This window comes from Diabrotica undecimpunctata, chromosome 3 (assembly GCF_040954645.1).
Source record: "Diabrotica undecimpunctata isolate CICGRU chromosome 3, icDiaUnde3, whole genome shotgun sequence".
NCBI lineage: Eukaryota > Metazoa > Arthropoda > Insecta > Coleoptera > Chrysomelidae > Diabrotica > Diabrotica undecimpunctata.
Window position 1 is genome coordinate 120,980,295 of NC_092805.1, and position 25,168 is coordinate 121,005,462.

General features: G+C 33.7%; 1 protein-coding gene across 1 annotated transcript in view; it reads right to left on the reverse strand.

The window, feature by feature from the left end:
* The window catches only part of Pi4KIIIalpha (phosphatidylinositol 4-kinase III alpha), a 102,402-nt gene that overhangs the window by 7,929 nt on the left and 69,305 nt on the right, over positions 1-25,168 (reverse strand). The window contains exons 15-28 of the mRNA XM_072526796.1: positions 24,037-24,222; positions 21,131-21,320; positions 20,830-21,037; positions 18,684-18,913; positions 14,130-14,347; positions 12,534-12,715; positions 10,905-11,079; positions 10,119-10,256; positions 9,914-10,034; positions 8,757-8,947; positions 8,453-8,629; positions 5,433-5,609; positions 4,963-5,209; positions 1,455-1,614 (exon numbers count right to left, since the gene is read on the reverse strand). Coding sequence (XP_072382897.1) covers positions 1,455-1,614; positions 4,963-5,209; positions 5,433-5,609; positions 8,453-8,629; positions 8,757-8,947; positions 9,914-10,034; positions 10,119-10,256; positions 10,905-11,079; positions 12,534-12,715; positions 14,130-14,347; positions 18,684-18,913; positions 20,830-21,037; positions 21,131-21,320; positions 24,037-24,222 — 2,600 coding nt within the window. The remainder of the gene's footprint in view (positions 1-1,454; positions 1,615-4,962; positions 5,210-5,432; positions 5,610-8,452; positions 8,630-8,756; positions 8,948-9,913; positions 10,035-10,118; positions 10,257-10,904; positions 11,080-12,533; positions 12,716-14,129; positions 14,348-18,683; positions 18,914-20,829; positions 21,038-21,130; positions 21,321-24,036; positions 24,223-25,168) is intronic.

Genomic DNA, 25,168 nt, shown 5'->3' on the forward strand with positions numbered 1-25,168 from the left:
GGCCCTCATAAGGTTGAAAGTGGATCTAGCTTTTCCTGCTTGTTTATAAAGTCGACCAATATTTCAATCTGGCACAACTTATATTATCCAATTTATTTTAATTATTTAAAGGAATATTGATTTTACTGTAAAAATCATAGATGTAATAGTACTAGTCTAATAGTGTAATAGCTGCAACTTTGTTAGATATTGGAATAAGTATTATTTACTATATTTATTGGAAATAAACCAGACTGTTAATTGAAAATACGTTATACTTGATGTTTAGATTTCCATTAAATTTTTAATTTGTATTTTGAGAACCATTTCCGAGGTGGACATCAAAACGTAAAATACAACGTTTTTACAATTAAAATTGTGGTGTATTCCCAATACAGTAGAAAATATGGAAATGCCACAAGAAAATAGTTTCAAAACCATATTATGGAATATTATGTGTTATGCTGTCAATTTGTTAGTGTACATCATTCAATATAAGTCGAATATTTGGAAGATTTGGAGAAGTTGTATCACGCGTAAAAAAAACGTAATTAAGATTAAAAGAAGGCAAGAAGTCAAATTAATAGGTGATATTAAGTAAAGAGCTACGTAATCAATCCCAACTATCAGCAACTCCGTTTTAACTGAAAAAGACTAACAGAAGCTGCCTTAGCTAATAGAAGACTTGCTACTGCAATGTTGCTTAACGTACAATTACAAATCACGCGGATTAAGATTCGCTAGTGAATAATTAACATTAGAATATTGATTAGTAGAAAAAATTTTTGTTTGTAGATGACGCTAAAGTAAGTCTAAAATCTATATATGGTCGTTATAGTATACAGAAAAGACTTGGAAACATTTTTTAATCACTATCTCTTCAAGTGAACCTTTTTTTTTTCGGAAGCCCTCTGTTATTAATTCGAAACCAATTAGCTTATTGCACATATTCGATTTATTTATGATACTTATCCCAGGGGAACCTTTTGGTAATGGATCAAAAATTTTCTGGCGAAAAATTTGTTTTGACCTACGCAAATAACTATGGTCCTTCACGCGCGGTCTATGAATACTGATTTGTATTTAGAAAACATTATACAAGATTATGCTATGCTGTTTGCGCCCTTTTTTATAGGGGCTACATTCATTTTTATCTAAGATAATGCAAAGTTTAACATAGCAGGACCTGTGTTAGGTACGTCATTACCTAAATAAAATTAATATTAGAATTTTAGAATAGTCACTGCGAAATTCAGATCTGGATCCAATTGAGCACCTTTAAGATGTTCTGAAAAAATCAGTTCAGTGGGATGTATTTGCCCTAATAAAAATGTAAGAATTTGAGTATTATGTTCTTTTAGAATGGAAAAAGATTCCCTAAATTCTACAAATCAATTTTTCTTCGTCTTCCTTCCTTTTGCTTTGCTTTTTTATCTTTAGATATCTAGTCATGATCTTGGATGGAGCGTACTTACCGTACTGCGAGGTATGCTTGGACACATAAATCAGAGAACCACTTGAAAGGTGCAGCTTCCATTTTCCCACCCATTATCATAACCATTTCGTCTGTTAGTTTTATGTCGGGTTCGAAACCCAGATTTCCTCCGGGAGAAGATTCAAACATAAACCCAAAGTCTGAAAATAAACAAATGTTAAAGCCCCAGTTTGTGCTACAGTTTTTCCAAAAATACCTCAAATATATTTAAAAATCTTAAGCCTTAAAAATTGACTTAACCCGTAACCACAGACGCGGAGTCAATTTGACTCATTGCAAGTGCGTAGTGACGAGTTTCGAGATTTCCCCTACTCGGGAATGTACTCTATATGGCCAGGCATATATGTACCTTTTCAACGATCAGTATTCAACGGTTAGTGAGACGGCTGTGTCGTTTGTATATGTTATTTGCATTTTATTACGACTTCAGTTTTCGACGGAGTCAAAAAGACTACAGGTCTGTGATAACGTTATATTTCTTGTTTCCATATTTTATAAATCTGCTCGGTTTATTTTATGTTTTAGTAATGGATTTCGAAAGTAAAACTGGTCCATCAAAAAGAATCAGATATGGCGATGCAAACTATGAAGAAACTTTGCTGAAATGGGCGGATGAGGTCGATGAAAACGAGAGCGATGCTGATTCAGATTCCGAATTTATTTATAGCGGTCATGAAAGCGATTCGGAGCAAGAAATAGACAATAATTGTGAAAGACTTTCTAGTGAAGATGAAGATGTAATAGAAAAAGGTGAGCCATCGCATGAAGTTTCTGTAGAAAACTATTTTTACGGAAAAAAACCGTTTCAAATGGTCCAAGATATCCCCTTATTCTAAAAATACACGCACTTTGCAACATAATATTGTAATTAAGTGTCCGGGTATAAAAATTACAAAAATTCATAAAACCGATCCAGAAGAAATTTGGAATGTTTTTTTTGATAACCGCATTATTCAGATTATTCTTGAATACTCAAATTTACGCCTGGCAAAATTGAGGGAGAAATATCAAAACAAAAATTCTAGTGATATTCGGGATTTAGATATTGTTGAGCTAAAGGCTTTTATTGGAATGCTTTTGCTTACAGTTATCTTCAAATCTAATCACGAAGATATTCGTTCAATTTTTGCTACTGATGCATCGGGCAGAGATATATTCAGATGTGTGATGAGCTCGAATCGTTTTGCTGTCATACTCTTATGCTTACGATTCGATGACCCAGAAACTAGACTCGCACGAAAAAAGGATGATCCTTTAGCTCCAATCTCCGAGATATTCAACGCTTTCGTTAAGAATTCTCAAAGAGCTTACACTCTAGGTACAAACACATGTATTGATGAAATGTTAATTTCATTCCGAGGACGGTCAAGGTTTAAGATGTACATACCAGCAAAGCCTTGTAAATATGGGTTGAAAATGATGGCGTTGACAGATGCTAGAACTGGATATTTATATAATGCATATATATATTGTGGTAAAGATTCAGATGGCTTTGATTTGCCAGATAATGAAAAAAAATATTCTAAGCCTACGCAAGCCGTTCTCAAACTTGCTAAGCCAATTTTCGGCACACACAGGAACATAACCGCCGATAATTGGTTTAGTTCCATAGAGTTAGTGAATTTATTAAAATCAAAAGGTCTGACATATGTTGGAACATTGAAAAAAAATAAGCGTGAAATTCCAGTTAGCTTTTTACCAAAAAAAGAAAGATCTGCAGGTTCTAGTTTGTACGGTTTTACCAGTGACATTACACAGTGACAAAGAAGCACAAGGCCGTTTTGTTAGCCTCCTCAATGCACCATGATGAAGGAAACGTAGGAGAATCTGGCAAACCGGAAATAATCGACTTCTACAATCTAACAAAAGGGGGAGTGGATAGCTTGGATGAAAAGTGTAGTGTTTATTCAACGGGTCGAAGAACGCGGCGTTGGCCAATGGCAATTTTTTATAGAATGCTGGATATTTCGACTGTTAATTCTTTTTTGGTTCATCAGTCGTGCCGAGACAATGTGAAGCTGAAACGTTTCGAATTCAATAAACAACTTGCAATGCAGCTAATAGAACCAGAAATGAGTCGTCGTTTTCAAAATATGCACATCAGTCGGGAAGTCAGAATGTGTATTGGTCGTGTTTTAAAAATAGAATTAGAATGCTCTAGTGCTAACCAAGAAGAAAAATTTGAAGTCAGAAAATACTGCAAGCGTTGCCCAGCTAAAAGAAGACGAAAAACAGCACACTTCTGCATAATTTGTAAAATTCCAATATGTATGGATTGTACCAAAAGAGTTTGTGTGGAGTGTGCACAATGAAAATATACGTTGGGAAAACTTACTGCACGTTTCCTTAATATTATTTTTATGTTAATTTCTAATTAATGTAATTGTTATGTTGTATATTTTTAACAAATTTTGAATAAAAACTGCTTAGCAAGTTTTTTTTTTAGTTAAAAATATTGCGAAAAATAATGTATCAAAATTTTTCAAAAATTGTATGCATTACATTTATTTCTCTACAACTTGATTGCGTTTTACTAAAATACATCCATAATTATATTAAACATTAATACTTATACCCTACTTAAGCAATATAAGGTAGAGGTAAGCTTAGTTTTCCCCATATATTTTTTTCAGTCATTCAAATATAGGAGTCATTTTGACTCAACGTCTGTGATAATGTTCAGTTAGTTGGACGTCTGTGGTTACGGGTTAAAAATTATTTATTACTACGAGATGTAAAGATCTGAAAAGTGTAGTTAAAAAAAACTACTACAAATGCCAATTGTGCTGAGGTTGAAGCCGGTTGCGCGAATAACGTATTTCGTCTCGAGACACCGGACTCCTACCGGCGAAAAGATTAAAAATTCGGCATTCATTCAGTGGCGTATCTGCCAATCTGACATACACTATTTCACTGACACGTTTTACTTAACCAATACCCATGAAATGGGTCATTCTCAAATCTAGTATATAACTAGTACTGATATTCCTTTGCTTCGCGAACTTCTCTACTTTATTCTGTAACTGATTCTATAATGTCCTTTTGGAAGCACAGCTTTCTTATCGCAAGCGACAGACGGAGCGGTGGATCGCGCAGAAGTATGATAAAATAAAAACGACTGAAACGCAATAAAACGATAATGCCAAATCGCGCGACTACACACTACGTGGAGTAGTAAACGCAGTACCATGCGTGTTTCTTAATAAAAAAAAATAAAATAACATAAAATAAAATAAAACAGAAGAAATTAAAATAAAATAAATTAAAATAAAATTAAAAACTATCACTCCGCGTGTAGACGATAATAAAGTTATGCCTCTCCTCGGTCTTGAGAAATTGTGATTCTTCTTAGATGCCTTCATACCGAATTTGCTTAAAGCTTAAAGTTATAAAATTAATTAAACTAGTTAAAAAATAAAGTTTTTCGGTTTGGAGGTTTCTGCAATAACGTACGCATTAACCGTTTTATAGATTTAATAAACACTTACCAATATGTATAATATGTCCATCAGTATCTAACATGATGTTGCCGTTGTGTCTATCTTTGATTTGTAACAGAAATCCGATAACACTGTATGCTGCCATCGAAATAATAAAATTTCTTCTAGCGCTCTGGAATTCTCTGGTACTTTCATCGCCATATTTTTTTAAAAAATATTCATACATTCCGATATCAGTCTGTCTACCTAGCTGATCTCTTGATTTGGCATTGGGAACACATTCTATGACGCCACACTAAAAAAATTGCCATGGTTATATTGCCTCAAATTTTATAATACACTTTCAGAATTATTAGATTTTGAAAATAAAAAATACACAATATTAGGAGATGTAACAACAAAGTTGGACTTTATAATGCATTTACTGTGTCAATAACTATTTCCTTTTGCATTTTAGTATTTCAGAGCTTCAAATAATGTAACCAAATTAATGATTATTTTAATTATTGTATACTTACCCCTGGAGCTGTAGCTACTACTCTATAAGGAAACAAGTATAATTCTAATCCAACCGTTTGAAAAATATTTTTAAATATTCCAATAACTTGTAACGCCAACATATCTTGCCTGACATCGTCTCCAACTTTGAAAATTGCAGCTTGCCACATTTCAGGACCCATACTCTGATCTTTAGCCTAAAAATTATATTATATAACCAAAAATGATTTTACAATACTTGCGACTGTAGTTCTATTTAACTAGATACTCTATGATGACTACTATATGATATGACTACACCAGACTCTATACTACTATTGGTCTTTGGTCGTTTTGTAGATTTTCATTTTTGTGTTTCGGTTTATCTTCTACGTTTTTTATTTCTATAGAACGCTGTATTTCCCGCTTGAATTCTTCTTTTCATATCTACACTTTAATTTCTTCTGTTGACTAGTACTCCCATATATTTGAATGTTTCAACCTTTTCGAAACTGAGTGCATCTATTGTCAGTTCTGTCATTTGTGTCTTCTTTTTCTTGCATACGCTCATGTATTTTGTTTTATTTTCATTTATTTCCAGTCCTCTCAGTTTGACTTCGTTTTCTATTTCTTGGAAGGTTTTTTTTAATGTCCTTTTATGTGTTGCTACTATGGTTATATCGTCCGCATATCCTATTATTTGCACTGAATTCTTATTTATAGTTCCTGCGTTTGACAGCTTTTTTATTATCTTGTCTAGTGATAAAATAAATAGTACCATTGAGAGCGCCTCTCCTTGAGTCTTGGATCATTTTTCTTCTGTTTAGTTGGTCAAAGCCTGTTAAAAGTATATGTGTTCCTCCGTCGTCTCGTATGTTTTCTCCTTCACTTTTTTAGCGTATGTATAGCGTCTATCGTGTATCTTCCTTTTCTATAACCATACTGGTAGTCTCTTATGCTTTGTTTTGCATATATTGTTAGTCTGCCTCTAATTATACCAATCATTACTTTATAATATGTTATATTAAGTAAATTAATTGCTCGGTATTTTTTGCATATTCTATGATCTCCTTGTTTTGGGATTGTCACTGTAATTCCCTTCTTGCATTCTTCAGGCATTATTTCTTTACTCCATATATTCTGAATTAGTTCATAAATCATTCTGTATAGTGCCCCCATACTGTATAGTATAAGTTCTGCATATATTCCGTCTTCTCCCGCTGTTCTCCCCTTTTTAAGTTTGCATATTTTCTGTTTCACTTCTTTATAGGTCAATTCTTCTTCTTGATCTTGTTCGGTGTTCGTTATTGTTTCTCTTTCTTCCTCTCTATCCGTTTCTTGATATATTTCTTCGAAATACTTCCGCCATTTTTCTACTTCTATAGCTATATTAGCTGTCAGTTTTCGGTTACCTAGTTTTAAATATTGGTACAATAGTTTTGAGTTGTGTCTTTTATTTTCTGTTTCTATCTCGTTCATAATTACTTCTACTTTTTGACTTTTTTTTATTTAAATACTTCCTTTCTTTGCCTTTGATCTTTGAATTTTTCTCGTTCCTCTACTTTGCTTACGCTTAACCATTTCAACCTTGTTTTGTTCGTTTCTTCCACTGCTAATTTGCACTCATCGTCAAACCAATTATTTATTCTTTTACTTTGCATTTTGCCAACCATTTTCTCTGTTTATTCCTTGTTTGATCTTTTTCCACTGTTCCTCCATTTGTTGTTCTTTGAACTGCATCTCTGTATTTATTTCTTGTACAAATCTTCTTTTTACTTCTTTCTCTTTTAATTTATCTACGTCCAATTTTCTCTGTGCTTTTTGCCATTCATTCTTCGTTGTTTTTATTTTACATTTTGTAATCACTAACATATATTCCGAATCGATGTTGGCCCCTCTGTGAGATCTAACGTCATTTATCGATTGTTTGTGTGTCTTTTTATCAGTACATGGTCTATTTGATTTCCCTTTAGACTTCCTGGTCTCATCCATGTTATTTCGTGTATGTTTTTGTGTTTATATCTATGTTTAATGTCGCTTCTAAATTACATAGTCTTTTTAGTTTTAGTTTTCTTCTAGTGATTCATAGAACTGTCGCTTTGTCAAGTGTTTTCTGTGGGTGCAAAGACATATTTATTATGGACAACTGGTACGGTTTGCTGTTTACTCTTATGTATGATATTCTTTCACTTATGGGTTTAAATTTCATAACTTTATGTCTCATTTCTCCTATCACCGTGGAAGAATTGTCAACGTGTGTATAGAAGCTCATGGCATTACAAGAATGGAGTGGCCACCGTGTTCACCTGATATGAATTGCATTGAACATATTTGGGCCGAACTATCTAGGCAACAACAGGCTCCTTCAACTGCCCCAAACCTTAGATCAGTTGGCCAATACATTACGCGTGATTTGGGAACGTATACCGCAGCAGTTCATCAATAATTTAATAAGAGGTCTTCCAAATAAAGTTAAAACACTAAGGCGACACAGATGTGGACCCACACACTATTAATTTTTCTTTTCGGGATATTAGAAATTGAGCAGGAATAGAAATTTCAGCTTGTTAATTTTACAATTTTTGTTTATTTTCATTTTTTTTATTCTTAAAGAATTTCTTTCTTTCGGTTCATCTGTAGAAAAATACGAAGTAAAAATAAATCTTTATTTATCACTCCATTTTTCCATTTGACCTTATGAACAAAAAATAAAATACACATTTTCATAATATCCACTTCAATATATATATATATATATATATATATATATATATATATATATATATATATATATTTATATATAACTATTAAATAAGTTAAACAAGTTTGGAAAGCAATTATCTTAAAAAAAATATATAAAAAAGGCTAGGTGATAAAAATAATTAGGAAACGACAAACTTGCCTTAAAATATTTAAAGTCTCACATTGTATGGCTATTTTTGTACTTATTTTTTATATCGACTCTCTTACTTAAAATTAATATTAATAAAAAATCTCAAAAAAAAAATATAAAACAAACTATTCATATACTTTTCTTCTAAATGATTGTTAATATACTTACTTGGTTTGTTGATACAGCCATTGCTATACTTTCTAATTCATTGATACCACACCTGGTAACTTTAAACCTAGCAAGATATGGAGCTTTTGCTGCACTTTGCATAGGAGTTCCACTTTTATAATCTATATCTATCACCATTGCTTCAGGATTGCTGGGCAAATAACATCCCGACTGCACCTAAAACATAAAATAAAGATCAATGATAAAATTAAAATAATAAAGATAAAATAAAAATAAAATTTGAAATAGATCAATGCGTCGTTATATTACATCTAAATACATTCTATTTCTTATTCCAACTTACCTTTACTTTACTTAATGCTTCTAAACACGCCCTTTTCCTTTCAATACCTTTGGGGAAAGGTCTAATTTCACCAGAAATATTCGTAATTTTATCAAAGAAATCGAACTCCCTTTCATAGAACAGTTTGGCAGGTCCAGAGAGATCACTGACAATATTTCCGACTAAAGACTCCAAACTTTCGTAGATCGCAGCTAAAAACATAGTTTATGAATAATATGTTAATATGAGAATGGAATAATAAGTGTTAATAATAAGAGAATAGTGTAGCAAGAGTATATGCACGACCGTAGACAAAATACAAATAGACTGAGCGCTGTAACACAGCCCCGTTCCCCCAGTGCAACAGAGAAAACTGACGCAAAACAGACCCTGCATATCTTTCTAATGGGCCGGGTTGGTTTATCTACTACGTGACCTAAATGACCAATGGGAAGGTCACGTGGTCGATAAACCCGGTCCATTAGAAAGAGATGAAGGAACTGCTTTGCGTTCGTTTTGTCTGTCGCACTGGGGGAACGGGAGTGTATTGCAGGGCTCAGTCTATTTGTAATATATGTCTATGTGCACGACAGAACTGTTCCATATTTTAAACATAAACTAAGTTTGAACTTTGCTTGATGAACAAAATCTAATGAGTAACGTACGAAACTACTACTGTAGATTAATACACAAAATGCTTATATGTGTACATAATGTGCGCCCAAAGTCTCTCCTCACCATATTTTGTAACCATAAAACTTAAATGAATAAATTGTTATATAACTAAACTAACGCATTATGTTAATTGGTTTTATGTTTTAGTGACATAATCATTAATAATGAAGGATAGGCGCCATTTCTAATAAGATCAGATGACAAATAATATCTCATTTGAAAATTAGTTTTAAGTTATTTTCAACGACTCCTACACAATTATCAGTTTCGGTCCAAAAATCCCAAAATATTTATTTTGCTAAGTGATTTTGTTAAGATAATTTTGAATGATAATCGTCTTCACTGATGTTTTTGTAGTAGTACTGAAGTACTTGCAATATAATCTGTATTATAGCATAATTAAGCCAATCAGTGGTTTTCAAATGCCATATGGAGTAAATTTCCAAATAAACTAAATTTGGTAATCTAAGTCTAAACTTAGTAATAAAATCAATGATACATACGATCTTTTTGTAGCATGTCTTCATCCATAAACATATTCGTTTTCATGTTCCAAATTAACTGATGTGCAACTATTTGCGACTTTTTCGCTATGTATTTTATAAATTCTGTTACATAACCCATCTAAAAAATATAAAAACATAATTAACATTGCTTCAAAATGAAGTTAATATTATATATAAAAAAATCATAAATACAAGATTGTACCTTGTCATGTCTTAACGCCTGTACAAGTTGTGGAATGTAAAATAGTACTGCATCTGCTGGATAGGAACTGAGTACCCTAACGGCGTATTGTGCAGAGATTGGATGTGAAGGGAACTGTCTACTGAAGTACGCCAGAGCCTAAAAACATGAATTTCATTATTTTTAAACTTCTTATAAAATTACTTAAATATTAGATAGGTACTTAAACTCTTTGGAATTGTTGGAATTTATTTTTCAAATTATATACAAAATTCAATATCGGGTAGTTTCCAAATCTACAATTTACAATTCCAATTTTATCTTGAAATGTGCCCTTTTGATTATAGACTCGGAGTTTTGTTTTCCCGTGTATATCTCGCGATTTAAATATATTGCCTATGGCCGTATGCTCTCTTTTATCTCGCTAGATCAAATGATCCTTGAGAGATGAGGATGACGCAAACTTTCTTCTAGAACTTCTTTTCTATTTATCGGTGTTAATCGTACGAGGCGGCGTTAGGTTGATTTCGATGATTTTTTGTTTTATTTTTTTAATATTTCTAGTTTAGCTATCGTCCAATTTTTCTTCTCTCCAATCTTTTTTTGTTTATGTCTCTCTCTCTCTCTCTCTCTCTCTCTCTCTCTCTGTTCTCTCCAATCATTTTGTGTACCTCAAACACTGTCCATCATGTGTTGTGTTACAATCTTTAAGGGTATTTCTGAGTCTACTACATTTAGTTGTTTTAAGCCTAGTTTGTTTCTTTGTTTGTAATTAAACCACATTCATGTTTAAGATAAATTATTTACCTGAATTGGGGAGACTCTTGCCCACGTAAGCATGTTAACTAATTTCGGACTGTCACTTAAAATCGCATCAGTAGTAACTAAATATTGCAATGCTTCTGCTACGTGAGCTACACTCGTAGGATTAATTTGGACTAGACTTTTTATTTCACCTATAATGGTATCATTCATCCTAAATCTGAAACAAAAATATTTTAAATCAACAGTATATACATAAATTAGGGTCATTATACATATAGGATTTAAAATCCACAAGAAAATTCCTGTAGTTGGTTTTATACCATGTATCACAAAAAAATTATTTAAAAATTCCTTTATAAAAGGCATAATAATAAAAACCCTATCGGGCTACATCACAGAAGGATTAATTGTGTATTTAATATAGAAGGTGATCAGAATAATTGATGTAAAGTAAGTTCCCATAGACACTTCGTCTAAGGACTAGCAACCCTAGTGGAGTCTTACGTTGCCATGTAATCAATTCCTATTGTAACTTAAACATCCTAATTTCTAATTATCAAAAATGTAACTCAAAGTTATTCATATAACATTTAAAGTGTTTGTACCCATGTATTTACTGGCTCAAAACATGTACATCCAAATAGCACTGATAGTGAATAGTTTTTCCGAAAACGTTCTGTGATGTAGCCCGATAGGGTTTTTATTATTATACCTTTTATAAAGGAAGTTTTTTTTAATTAAATTTATTATATAGGATTTAGATTTATATGCTGAAATGTTAATGAACAATCGTAATGGACGCATATTTGAAGAAACAAAAATAGGGAACAACCATTGTAGTGAACAATGCTAAAAAAAGCTGAGACGTAGATAACTGTCTATTCCGAATCTTCTAAATTACACTACTCTACTTACAATTAAACTGTGCTGTGTTCCACTACTCTGATAACAGTATAAATACTAGATGAGAATTTAAGAATGGAGTTTTGTTTATTGGCAGTCGAGTTAAAATAGTAAATACCCGACTGATAATACCTTTGCTGAAATCTGAGGACTAGTGTTTTTTAGCTTTAAGATACCATAGGAAAATAGCTTCAGAACAATAATTAGTAATTGTAGTAGGAGCCAGAAGTGGTCGTACACTGTTGCCAAACGTTGGAATATCCTTTGCGCCGTTGCGCAACAAAGTGACTTTTGCTTTCTGTGCTCTCCACAGCAGTTTTGGAGTATGCTTTCAAAAAACTCGATTGGTGCAAGACCGGCATCAATATGGACGGAAAAATGGTTAACAACCTTCGATTTTAAGACGATATTATCCTGATTGTCGATGATTTACACAAAGCTGAAGCAATGCTAAATGAACTTTAGGTACATGAGGTATGATAAAATAAAAACGATTGAAACGATAAAATGAAACCACTGTAACGACAGATCGCGCGACCATACTTCGTGGAATATTAAATGTAGTGCCATCCGTGTGTTTTAATAAAATTAAATAAAAAAATAAAACAAGTTAAAATAAAAAAATATATAATAAAGTTAAAATAAAATACGTTATAAAAAGTAGTGGAAATAGTAGATTACACAAGTGGAAAAAGTTTTCAATTAAGAAAGAAAAAAAATTATGATGAGAATGTATTGTCAGTTTTCTTATAAAAATGAAATTATTACCTAGAAGGTAGATAAACTGCTAACGTTGGTGATATATCCCATGCTAATCTAGTATAGTCTTGCCAATGCTTGTCTGTGATAGTTTTGGTTCTCCAAAATGCAACAGTTTCTTCACCAGCCATTTGTAGTTCTGGTCTTAATGTTGGATTATGCCAGACTATTAAAAATTCGATTTCCACAGCCTAAAAATGTTTCAAAATTGTTTATTGTTATTATTGTTTAAAAAATGTGTATGAAGTAGCCTATAAGTGCATTACTCTTATGGCACAATGGGAGATCAAATACTTAAGAAGCAGTCAAAACTTGAATCGACACACTTTTTTTGGGAGTGTTATCTCTTGGCAATATACTTCAGACACATTATACGAAAATATACTTCAGACACATTATACGAAATCCAGATATGCCCTCCTACAAGTCATCCTACAGGGAAAAATATTTGGAAAGCGAGATCTAGGAACAAGAAGAACATCCTGGTTAAAGAACCTTTTTTGGACAACCCGTGTATGAGTTCATTAAAGTGTTGCGCTGTAATTGTATGTAGTTTCTTTAGGATAGTGCTAGAGGGTTGGTTACGGCAACTCAAGTACTCTACTTTCTAAGCGGTGAAACATGAATCTACTTCAGGGACTCGCGTGTAACGAAATTTTGAGATGGACCCTCACACGGAAGGTAGAAAAAGACAAGATCCAACTCAGAAGACGATTAGTTAAAGCATACATATTATTCACAAAAATAATAACTAATAGACTGACAAATACATTTGACAACTACTTGTGGCATTCTGCAAAGGCAACAGATGACCATATACTACTTAAAAGTTTAAGAATACAACCACCCCTTCACCTGATTTGTATAGATTACAGTAAGGCATTCGCTTTCATAGAGCTCTGGACTGTTCTCCAAGGAATGAATATTGCAGATATAGATAAAATGACAGGCTGAGCACAAAGTAAATAAAATCGGAAAGGGGTATTATACAGAGATAGATGATATCTTATTACTTACAATAGAAAGTAGCCTGGTTCACACACTTACGATCCTTAGTAACCGAAAATAATGATATATGAACATAGATAAAGACATGGAAAAGTAGAGAAAACAGAAATATTATGCAAACAAGAAGCTGCTGATCTCTACAATCCTTTAGTTACCGTTGTAAAAGTTACAAGTGTACCATAATAGGACCTAATATGTGACCTATGATTGTGAAACGAGAAGTCTGTCGAAGAAAAACAAATATGACCTAAAACATTTCGAAAGGAAGGTGATAATTTTACTGATCTAAGATAACATATACCAAATGAGAAGAAAAGAAATTGAACAAAACAAGGAAGATATAATCGGTACAATGTCATCGTTGAAATGGAAGAAACTTGTTCATTGCTGACCAAGTGAATACAAACGTGATAGACAAAATCCAGAATATGAGATCAATTTCTACTGAATTTATAAACCAAAACTGACTCAAGTCAAGTTTAACTTCTGTTAATTAAGGGGATTATCTCGAAAATATGTCGTTAGATAAATATAACCAATAACAATCAATTGGTTAACAAAAAATCTGGATAAATTAATAATGTCAGTTTTACTTACCAATAATTCCAAAATTAAATTTCTCTTCTTTAAATAGCATTTTACAAAATTATCTGCAACAGGCATTCTTTTCGTCGATTTCGCAGATCTTCTACTTAGTGTGTTGGTACTATTCGAAAGAGGCACAGTATTGATCCAACCTGTAGCTGCTTTGTTAAAATCGTTAGGTTTAGCCAATTCGTTGCCCTGTACCGGAGGAGCAATTGTGAATTCCACTTCTGTAAATATTAATCTTTGTTAGAAAATCTCCCAAAAGTTTTGAAAAATTATAGTACTAGCTATATTAGAAGGTTGCTTTATTGTTACACATTGGCGCCCAACGTGGGGCCCAATGTGTAACAAAAAAGCAACCAACTACATCGTTGAGTACCTATTGTTTAACAATAAAACGACATCTCAGTCATGTAACTATGAATAAGACACTGGAGAAGCGGACCTTCGAAAACCAGATTATGCAAGAGCTTCAATCATTAAAGGGGCAAAATGAAACTAGAAAGTTCTATAATATCCTAAATAAGACAAGAAAAGAATTTAAACCACGGCTGACGATGTGTAGAGACAAAAATGGACATATAGTCAGTACCGCTGACGCAGTACAAAGCAGATGGGTTGAGCACTTCAAAGAACTACTTGGTACTGAAGTGGAAAATGATGCGTCACCCCAAAAACCAAGAAATAACACTCACGTAGAACCTCCCTCAATATTTGAAGTGAAAGACGCAATCACACGACTCAAAAATAGCAAGTCCCCAGGAGTGGATTGTATCCCCGCAGAGCTCATCAAACATGGAGGTAACAGCATTATGCACCAAATTCACAACAGAATAGTCAAAGTCTGGGAAGAAGAACAAATGCCAGAGGAATGATGCACTGGAATCATATGTCCACTGCACAAAAAGGGAGATTTGTTGGAATGTAAAAATTATAGGGGTATAACTCTTCTGAATACAATGTACAAAATATTCTCCAACACCCTGTACAGCCGTTTAAGTACGTACGTGGAAGAAATCCTTGGTGAGTATCAAAGCAGTTTTAGGCCAGGTAGGTCAACAATTGACCAGATTTTTGTGCTACGTCAAATCTTAGAAAAAACCAATGAATTTAATATTGACACGTTCCATCTCTGTGGACTTTAAGTCAGCGTATGATAGCGTCCTAAGAGGTAAATTATACGAAGCCATGAATGAACTTAACATTCCCCATAAATTAATAAGGTTCGTAAAAACAACTATGAGTAAAGTGATCTGCAGAGTGCAAATACAAGGCGATATGTCACAAGCGTTTGAAACATATGCAGGGTTACGGCAGTGAGACGCGCTGGCGTGCCTTCTCTTTAATATAGCATTAGAAAAGACTATAAGAGATGCCGAGTTACACAATAGGAGAACAACCTTTAATAAATCAACGCAGATTATGGCTTACGCTGACGATCTGGATTTGATCGCACGTACTACACGAGGACTTAAAGAGATGACTTCCACCTTCTTGACAGCCGCACAAAATATGGGCCTTAAAATTAACGAGGAAAAAACCAAAATGTTAGCATCTATTCCAAATAACAGAGATAGAGCTAGAAACGCCGAAGAAAACTTCAGTATAGACCAATATAATTTTGAGGTAGTAAATAAGTTTACATATTTGGGTTCTCTCATAACAAACGATAATGACACATCTGAAGAAGTAAAACGGAGGGTACTGCTAGCAAACAAATGATATTTTGGACTAAGCAAGCAGCTAAAAAACAGAAATTTAAGCCAGAAACATGGACCATCTCCAAAACAGACGCAAATCTTCTGCTCGTCTTCGAAAGGAAGATACTAAGAAGAATAATGGGCGCATTCTGTGAGAATGGTATTTGGAGAAGGCGATATAATTTCGAATTGTACGAGAAGTATAAAAAAATAGTAAATGGTAGAGATGTAATATCCTTCATAAAAATAGGTAGGCTTAGATGGGCTGGACATGTGTCAAGAGCAAATGAAAATTACCCACCCAGACGAACTCTATTATCGGTCCCAGCGGGAAATAGGAGTAGAGGCAGACCACGACTGAGATGGAGGGACGGTGTGGACGAGGACGCAAGGAAAATCGGCGCGGCAAATTGGCAACGGTTGGCGATGAACAGAAACGACTGGCGAAATAGACTGGGGAAGGTCAAGGCTCAACTAGAGCTGTAGCACCACTGATGATGATGATGATGCCAATTTTAATGTTAGGGGTTCGACTAGCGCTTTCTCAGGCATAGGAACGTCTTATCTTAATTCAAACTAAACAATGTTCAATGAGAACTTTGGCAGGGACAAATAAAAGATTATACTAAATAGACATATTTATTAGATATAAAAAAAAAATATAGTAAGCCAATTTTGCCTACGCTTTTCAATAACATAAATGTAAAAATATACTACTTATGGCTGATACAGAGATATTGTCATTTCTGGAGAAGAAGCTGAATGTATTTTTCAAATAGCGATAAATGGATGTATTATTCTGAAGCTATTTTCTTGTGGCATCTTAATGCAATTTATTTTTGTTGGGAATAAGCCACAATTTTACTTTAAAATTAAGTTTATTTGACGTTTCGATTTCCAAAGTGTATATCGAAACCTCAAGTAAAATTACTTTTAAATTTTGTGGCCTATTCCCAACAAAAATAGTAAATTGTAGGATGTAGTAGTAGCAGCATTGATGTAGGTTGTAGTAGCAGCAGCATTGATTTTGCTTCTAATACAGCCAATCTGCTGCTAAACATCAATGTCGCATTGATGTTAATGAAGTGGTATCAGCTAGGGGAACATCCATAAACTAGGTCGTAAAAATTTTTGACTTTTTAATACCCTCCGCCCTCTTCGTCGTAAAGTGTCGTTTACAGTCAAAACTTTACCTCATGTCGACGTCGCAATTTCAACTCATGACTCCCTTTTTCTGTGATTTAAAAAAAAATCAATGTTATTCCTGGATCTTTCAAAATAAGCTATAAAACTTTATCTACGAATGTATGATAACAAGAATAATTAATTAAGATAGAAGCCCTTTGGTAGAAGCTAATAAAAAATTATATTTATAGAGATAATAGCGACAAATTGAAATTCACCAAACGACGTCGGATTTCATTCGTGCCCCCCTCCCTCCTGTCGCATACCCTCGTAAGAAGCGAAGTCCCCTCTCCCCGTTCATGACGACGTAGTTTATGGATGTTCCCCTAGGATTGTAACTTGCTACAACCACCCTCCAATCGGCAGTTGTGGTGAACAACACACGTGCTTTTAATTGGGCAGTCCCAGCAAAAAGGGGACCAAGAAAAAGTGCAATAAAAGAACAATTCCAAGAAGAAGATTGGGAAAAAAGTCTTTCTAAACGAAATTTTTTTAAGTTTACAAAAGAGATACCGCTACTTCAATTAGTTTAAAGTGATATTTGACAATGACTATCAGAAATAACAACACACAAACAAATTTTGTATCTAGATAAAAGTTAGTAGAGAGTTTTTGTGCAAGCAAATACGTATACGTAACGTATCTTTTTGACATATAAGCAAGCGATTAATGGTTGAACTAACGCATCTAGATACGTATTACCTAACGTAACGGGATGGTACGTTACGTTCATACGCATCCCTATCGAGCCGAAGGTAACCGAATGAGCAAGGGAATCTTACCCGATTACCAAAATTTCAACATTCAAATTTCATAAGCACACGTGGTACGTGTATTTTTACATTTGTTTATGTGGTTAAGTATATTTGTTTTGATTTTTATAAATAATGAAAAGTAGTAGAAAACGACTTCACTTCAGCAATGAAGATGATTTGTTCTTGTTGAAGGAAGTCGTAGGCAAGAACCCTTACGACCATCCAGAAAGGTGGAATTTAATTCAAAAGAGAAAAATATTTTTATTGGTATCAAAATTAAAGCGGCCGTGTAGTTGTTCAAGATGTGGAGAAGAAGGGCATCTTCTATGTCTTCGTTTTTATCATCAATAAAGGCACCTACATTTAATATCGCCTCCATCTCAAAAATTAAAAATTGTTCAAAAAAATATTTGTTATTTATTTTGAATATCAAAAATAGGGTTAAATGACAAGGACAAGACTGGCACGGACAATTTATTAGTTAATCACTAATTCGATGAGGGCAACACCGTCGTTACGTTGCGTGCAGAACTTTAACTCTCAATTTAACCTTCATCTTCTTCGATACGTTAGTTCTTTACGTATAGGGAGATACGTTACGTTAGGTGGTTACAAAAACTCCCTAGTAACAGGGAGTATACTACTGGGGTAAATGAGAATTAAACTGGAATAATTGCCAATTTAAATTGAAGAATGATCATTAAACAGAGTATTTTTAGTTGAAAGAAAAGTTGAGCGCCAACAATTTTTAGAAGAAAAATAGTAAAACAAAACAAAGTTAACAAATTAATAAAATCAAAACTAATTGAAACAAAATTATTTGAAGAAAAATAACAAACATAAGACGTTTATAATGTTACAACATTAAGAAATATTTTCTATGGATTTGATTGTTAATGTATCAATAATAGTTTAAAAATTACCTCCTACGTCACTAGCCTTGAGATATTTCTTGTCTGAATGTAAGGTTTGCCAAAACCTGATCAGCGTTGATATATCTTCTCTGAGCTCTGCTGGACTTTGAGATGGACATGTAACAGGTTTGCAGAAGTAATCTAGACAACTACAATATATTCTTTCTCTAAGAACATTCTTTCCTAAACTTTTCGGGAGAATGTCACCTTGTAATAAAGCCAAACCACACGACAGGAGTCTGAAAAATGATTTATTTTTAATTTATTTAAATAATCTTTTAATATCAAAAAATGTGTATAGATTTTTATTACTTTATGTTATGCATTAATGTCATACCTTTAAACAAGGCGGAATCATTCCGTCGATAGACGAACAAAAGAGGGTTTATAGAAAGAGAGCTGGTTGATAATTTTGAGTAGTATTCGGCACAACATAAATAACTGTGTAAATCATATTTAGCAATGTTTAAAGACAAAATTGAAGACTTGACTGAAGGGTATTGGGGTTTTATCAATCCCTAAACTTTGAAACTGTAATTTTTAATTAAAAAATGTTTTCGGTACAATTTGAATTTAAAATTTTTTAAATTCCATATAGAAAATAAATAAACCAGATCATTTTATAAAGTCTAAAATTTGGCCAGAGGTTTCAAAATTTATTGAGCATAATACCTAATATTTATTTTTAATAGGAACAAGTTATATCAAATGATGCAGAGCTTTAATATCCCCCAAAAATACATCCGACTGGTAAAAACAACAATGGATTCGTCAATAGCAACTGTCAGAGTCCAAAATGAGCTCACTGAAAACTTTACAATAGTCCAAAGATTAAAGCAAGGAGGCGAGTTGGCACCGACACTATTCAACCCGACCTTGGAATATGTGATAAGACAGCTGAATATAGGAAGAAGTAATCTCCTAACAAATAAATTACTACACATTGCCGCCTATGCCGATGATATCAGCATCATGTCTCGCAGAACAGAAAAGGCGGCAGAAATATATTCACAATTAAAAACAAAGGCAAAAGAGACCGGACTAGAAATAAATATTCAAAAGACAAAAAAGTTAACACAGGCGCTAGGGGAAACAGACGCACAGTTGAATTAGAGGAGAATATTGAAACGGTAGGAAGTTTCACATATTTAGGAGTTGCATTAAAGACGGATGGAACAGAAGAACCAGAAATCCAAAGAAGAATAGTAAAGGAAAACAAAGCTTATTTCTCCCTCGATCATGTGTTCCGCTCCAAAAACACACACTGGAGATCGAAAATCAGGGTCTACAAAACTATTATCAGACTAATAGTATGTTATGCATGCGAGACATGGGTGATGACAGAAGAGACAAAAAGAAAACTGGAAGTCTTCGAAAGAAAAGTCCTAAGAAAGATATTTGGACCTATTAACGAAAACGGAATATGGAGATCCAGGTACAACCATGAACTTTACCAACTGTTCAAAGAGGCACCGATCTTAGAATTCGTTAAACTTCGGAGACTTCGATGGGCTGGTCATGTAGTAAGAATGGAGACAGAACGATTGCCGAAAAGAGCCCTAGATAGTAAAATGCAGGGCGCAAGACCAAAAGGAAGGCCACGGAAAAGATGGGAGGATGAAGTGGCAGCGGACGCGCAAAATTTGCTAGACGTGAGAAGCTTGAGAAGATCGGCGCGGGACCGACAAGGTTGGAGGCATAGTTTGGAGGAGGCCAAGGCCCGATTTGGGCTGTAGCGCCATTGGAGAGAGAGAGAGAGAGAGAGAGAGAGAGAGAGAGAGAGAGAGAGAGAGAGAGAGAGAATATCTAATATTTATTAATAAAAAACTTTTTCAAAGATACATGGCTTTACACCTGCCAGTGGTTAGAAATGCTCTAGTCGAGTACGAGAGAGTATCGCTCTGTCGATAAATCTATACGATTGGACCCTTCGAGACCACGAGACTGAAAGCAAGAGTGCAGCTGTAGGAAGTTATTGTATTATGAAATTTTATAACTGTATTTTTCATTCAAATTTGCTGCTAAGGTTTCGACACATTAAACTTTGTTTTTGGTAGATTGATAGCACCTTACAGTTCTTGTGTAAAGTTTTCTCAATAATTTTTTTATCAGCGATTTAGATGTTGGGCATTCACTTAAATAAATAATAACCTACTTAAATTTGACTCCGATAGCCGAAATATGTCTGGTTTGTGACGGCGGATTACTTCCAACGTTCATAGCTAAAGAGTGATGTATTAAGCTGCTGATCATTTCTACTTTTTCATAACTGCTGTACTTTATTGTTTCTACTAATTCACATATGAACTGGACCCAAATCGCATGTGGTTTTACAAATGGGGGATCTGGTTCCAATCTGCAACCTAGAAAAGCAATTTCAACATTAGTATAATATATTACTGTGGCAAATTATACAAGATAAATGATGTAGAGTTGGAATGTAATAAAAATATTACCTTCGTAGGCTGCTAGTGGGCTAGTATGATGTCTAGCTGCGGAAAACAATCCAAGCTTTTTCTGCACTGTACACTTCCAAGCCGAGACCATTTCTTGTAGAAAACGAATTTCCAATTCTGGTCTAGCGGTTATTAACCATTGCCAACATTCTACTGCTGTACGCATAGCTTCTACTGTAAATAATTCTACCTAAAAGAGAAATTGAGAATTAAAATCAATACGATTGCAGACGTTTTTGGGGAATATGTTCAGGGGAAATAGCTTCAGAACAAAATACAAATATATATATATATATATATATATATATATATATATATATATATATATATATATATATATATATATATATATATATATATATATATATATATATAGTAAAGACTACGACCGTCAATTTATATTTCTAAAGTATTCAACTAGTGAATTCAGAGGTTTAATTGGTCATTCAGCACCACCACGGTCAACATCACCTGATAAGATTTTAAGCACCTTGTCAGTCTTCAATAGTGTTGATCCTCACCTTCAATTTACATGTGAATTGGAGGTTGATAACGGCATACCGTTTTTGGATATGCGAATCATACGCACACATAGCAACACATTGGGCACTACGTGGTACAGGAAAGAAATGGCGAGCAACCGGTTCTTAAATTACCACTCTACACACCCAATAAGATACAAACATAACCTTGTACAAGCTCTTAGCTTTAGAGTACACACGTTGACGCATACGCGGTACAAGAGGGAATCGTTGGATTTACTCAAATCCATTCTCATTGATAACTCTTACCCCTCTCCATCATCCACAGATATCTTTTCTCTAAAAGCTATGGTCATTCTATTTCGGAAGCACCTAACGGTGCAATACTAGCCTCCATATCCAATAGCATACAGACGAACAGTTCCCCGTTAACCCCAAAACCAGCCAAAAAATATGCTTCTCTTCCATATTTCCCATAAATTACGAACAAGCTTACTAAACTATTCAAAAACTTACCCGTCAAAATATCCCTAAAAAATACTAAAACCGTTGGAAAGTTATTCTCCAAGTCTTAAACTCCACTAAGCTCTTTAGAGCACAATAATGTTGTCTATAAGATACCCTGTTCAGAATACAACTCCTGCTACATTGGCCAGACCAGTCGGTCTCTTCTAGGGCGTATAACTTCACACAAAAGCGACATTAGACTTTCCAAACCCTCCTGTGCCCTTGCATAACACGGCATTTCCACCAAACATCACATTGACTTCAAAAATACCAAAATACTGGCGGAACAAAATAACCATCAGAAACGCTCCTTTATTGAAATGTGTGAGATCCTCAAGAACTCATCGGCAATATCAAAAGAACCGACATCGACAATTTAAGCCAGGTTTACCACTCTCTCATCTTACGAAATAAATAATACCAATTATTCTTCAGTTAAAATATGGCTTATCTTCCATTCAAAATAATAACACAATCATCCCATATTTCCAAGTTTCATTAAAACATAAATTAAAAATAATATATCAAATATTTCCGCCATACAAATCCACCCGTCCAACTAATCATGCAATGACCCCTGTAGAAGTTCATAATTGTCTCAAACCTTGGAATTTGGTGATATATGGACCATATATATATAAGAATAAGTAGGGATAACCAAACATGCGAAATCCAAAGACGAATTACTTTAGCGTGAGCAGCCTTGAGACACACTTAGGGCCAACATACCATTAGCCTTTGAAATTGAGTGTGGCACAGACACGAATGGAACGGTCTATGCTGGGAGTAACGTTGCGGGACTGAATAAGAAACGAAGATCTGCGAAGAAGCACGAGTATTACTGATTTTTGTGGAACGCATAGACAAAATGTGGTCAAGAGCAGACAAACTTAGTAGAGGAAGACCACCTACACGTTGGGATGACGATATTAGGCGTATCACCAAAAATTGGCAACAAAGCATAAATTGGTAAAGAATGGAGGAGTTTAAGGGAGGCCTATGTCCAGCGGTGGACGTGATAAATGCAGGACCAAATTATATACTTGGAAAAGTAAGGAGAGCGTTAGGAGAGACAGCAATAAGTTGGCTAACAGATTTGTTTAATAGAATTATTGGAAGTGGGAAACATTACAGGTGAATGGAGAGGCAGTATCTTAATATCTGTGTACAAAAAAAGAGATGTCCCACAATGCATAAACTACAGGTTATAAAGCTACGTAGTCACACCATGAAAATATAGGAGGAAATAATTAATAGACGCATCTTCTTTAAGTGTCATGTCCGACGATCGAACGTTGGCGATCCTATTGGTTATAATATTTTTTCGACAGCTAGAAATAGATCAGCGTATGTCTTATAATACTACTCTCAGAGGTTTCAGAGCCAGGATGTTCTTCTTCAACTTGGGCCGCTTCTTTCTGTGATCTTGCCGTATTATGAGGTGCAGTGGCACTCGTTTATTTCTTTTACATTTAGCCGTTTATAAAACTAATACTAGATCTACCAATGTAAACATTTACTAAGGAAAGTTTAAATTTGATTGTTTGTGAAAGCTTTTAATTATGAAATTAGTAAATGTTTTAACACTTTTAACTACATTATTTATATATTTGAAATGTCTTCTCTGAATCTCTGGAATACTGTGATCTATTGTTTTCATTAAATGGCTTCACTTTTCTCACAAATCCTCAGTTTGGCAATATTTAATTTGTTCCTTTGCTCTTTTAGTTAATTTAACTTAAAGTATCACACCATAGCAATTCTTAAAACTGCTATTTGGCTTGATAATATGTGCTTAGAAACTTTGATCTGTTATTATAACTCTTTCATTATGTATATGTTCTTTTAGTTTATTGGTATTATCCTTTGGCATTTATATATAATATTTGGTATTATTTGATTCAAAATATGACTTACCTGTGACCAAGCTATGCAATGCAGAAGACTTCTATTTAATTCATTGGTAGAAATAAGTAGCGCTGTAGCTTGCCATAAAGCATCCCTATGCAATTGGTCTGACCTTTCTTTACAAGATGTCCAAACTCGATTGAGTATTTCGTTAACTAAAGTGTTTTTGTCTTTTCCTAATTCCATCCCTATAACCTAAAAATAATAGAAACGAATTAACTAAAAATGTAAAAAATTTAATGTTTGATTTTATATTACACATAAATAGGTATTTATTATAAATAAAAATTCGAAAACATTCTTTTTTTTTACCTTTTGAAAATTAACTCACATTTGCAAACAATTATCATTATTTTTTTAACAGAATTAAAAAAAAAATGGCACAGTAAGCGGTACTGTAGGCTAGCGCGAAGATCCATACTGTTTTTTGTATTTTTAAAATTGAGTAAAGTAATTTTATTATTTCTTTATATATAAACATACTTTAATTTATCAAAACTTTTGTAAATTCTGAATTGATATTTTGTCACATATTATGATGTGACTCTTCTTAGCGATAAAATTGAAAGTTTTTTCAGTGTATAATCAAGAAAATATAAATATATTCTTCGGCATGTTTAAAAAATGCACTGGTTGGGTTCTAACCTGACGCTAAGCTTTCGTCCATTTATTCTTGTAGCTTATGCCTTAACTAACAATTTGAAATTGTCACATTGACATTAGTAAATGTGACCAAGACATTTTCGATGCAATTTCCTAAACTCGGAAAATACTGCGCGAAATTAAAATGTAACAAATTCGAATTTCTTCTGATACAATGTGATGCCTGCAATCTAGATTTCTGCAAGAACCACTTCAAATATAAATGCCACAATTGTCAGTATATAAAAACCAAAAAGTCAAGTATAAAAAATCCAATTTTAATTAATAATAAATCTATCAGTAAAACGAAGAAAAAATTAAAGCCATTTATAGAAACGCATAGCACATACGAATATTCTGAACCAAAAAGGGTAAAATGTAGAAAACCAAATGGCTATTGGAATATAGGATATATTTATAGAAACAAAGATTTCATCAAGGATAGTTCCGGTATTATACATCCCTACACCACCATATCGGAAAATGTATGCGCCTTTGA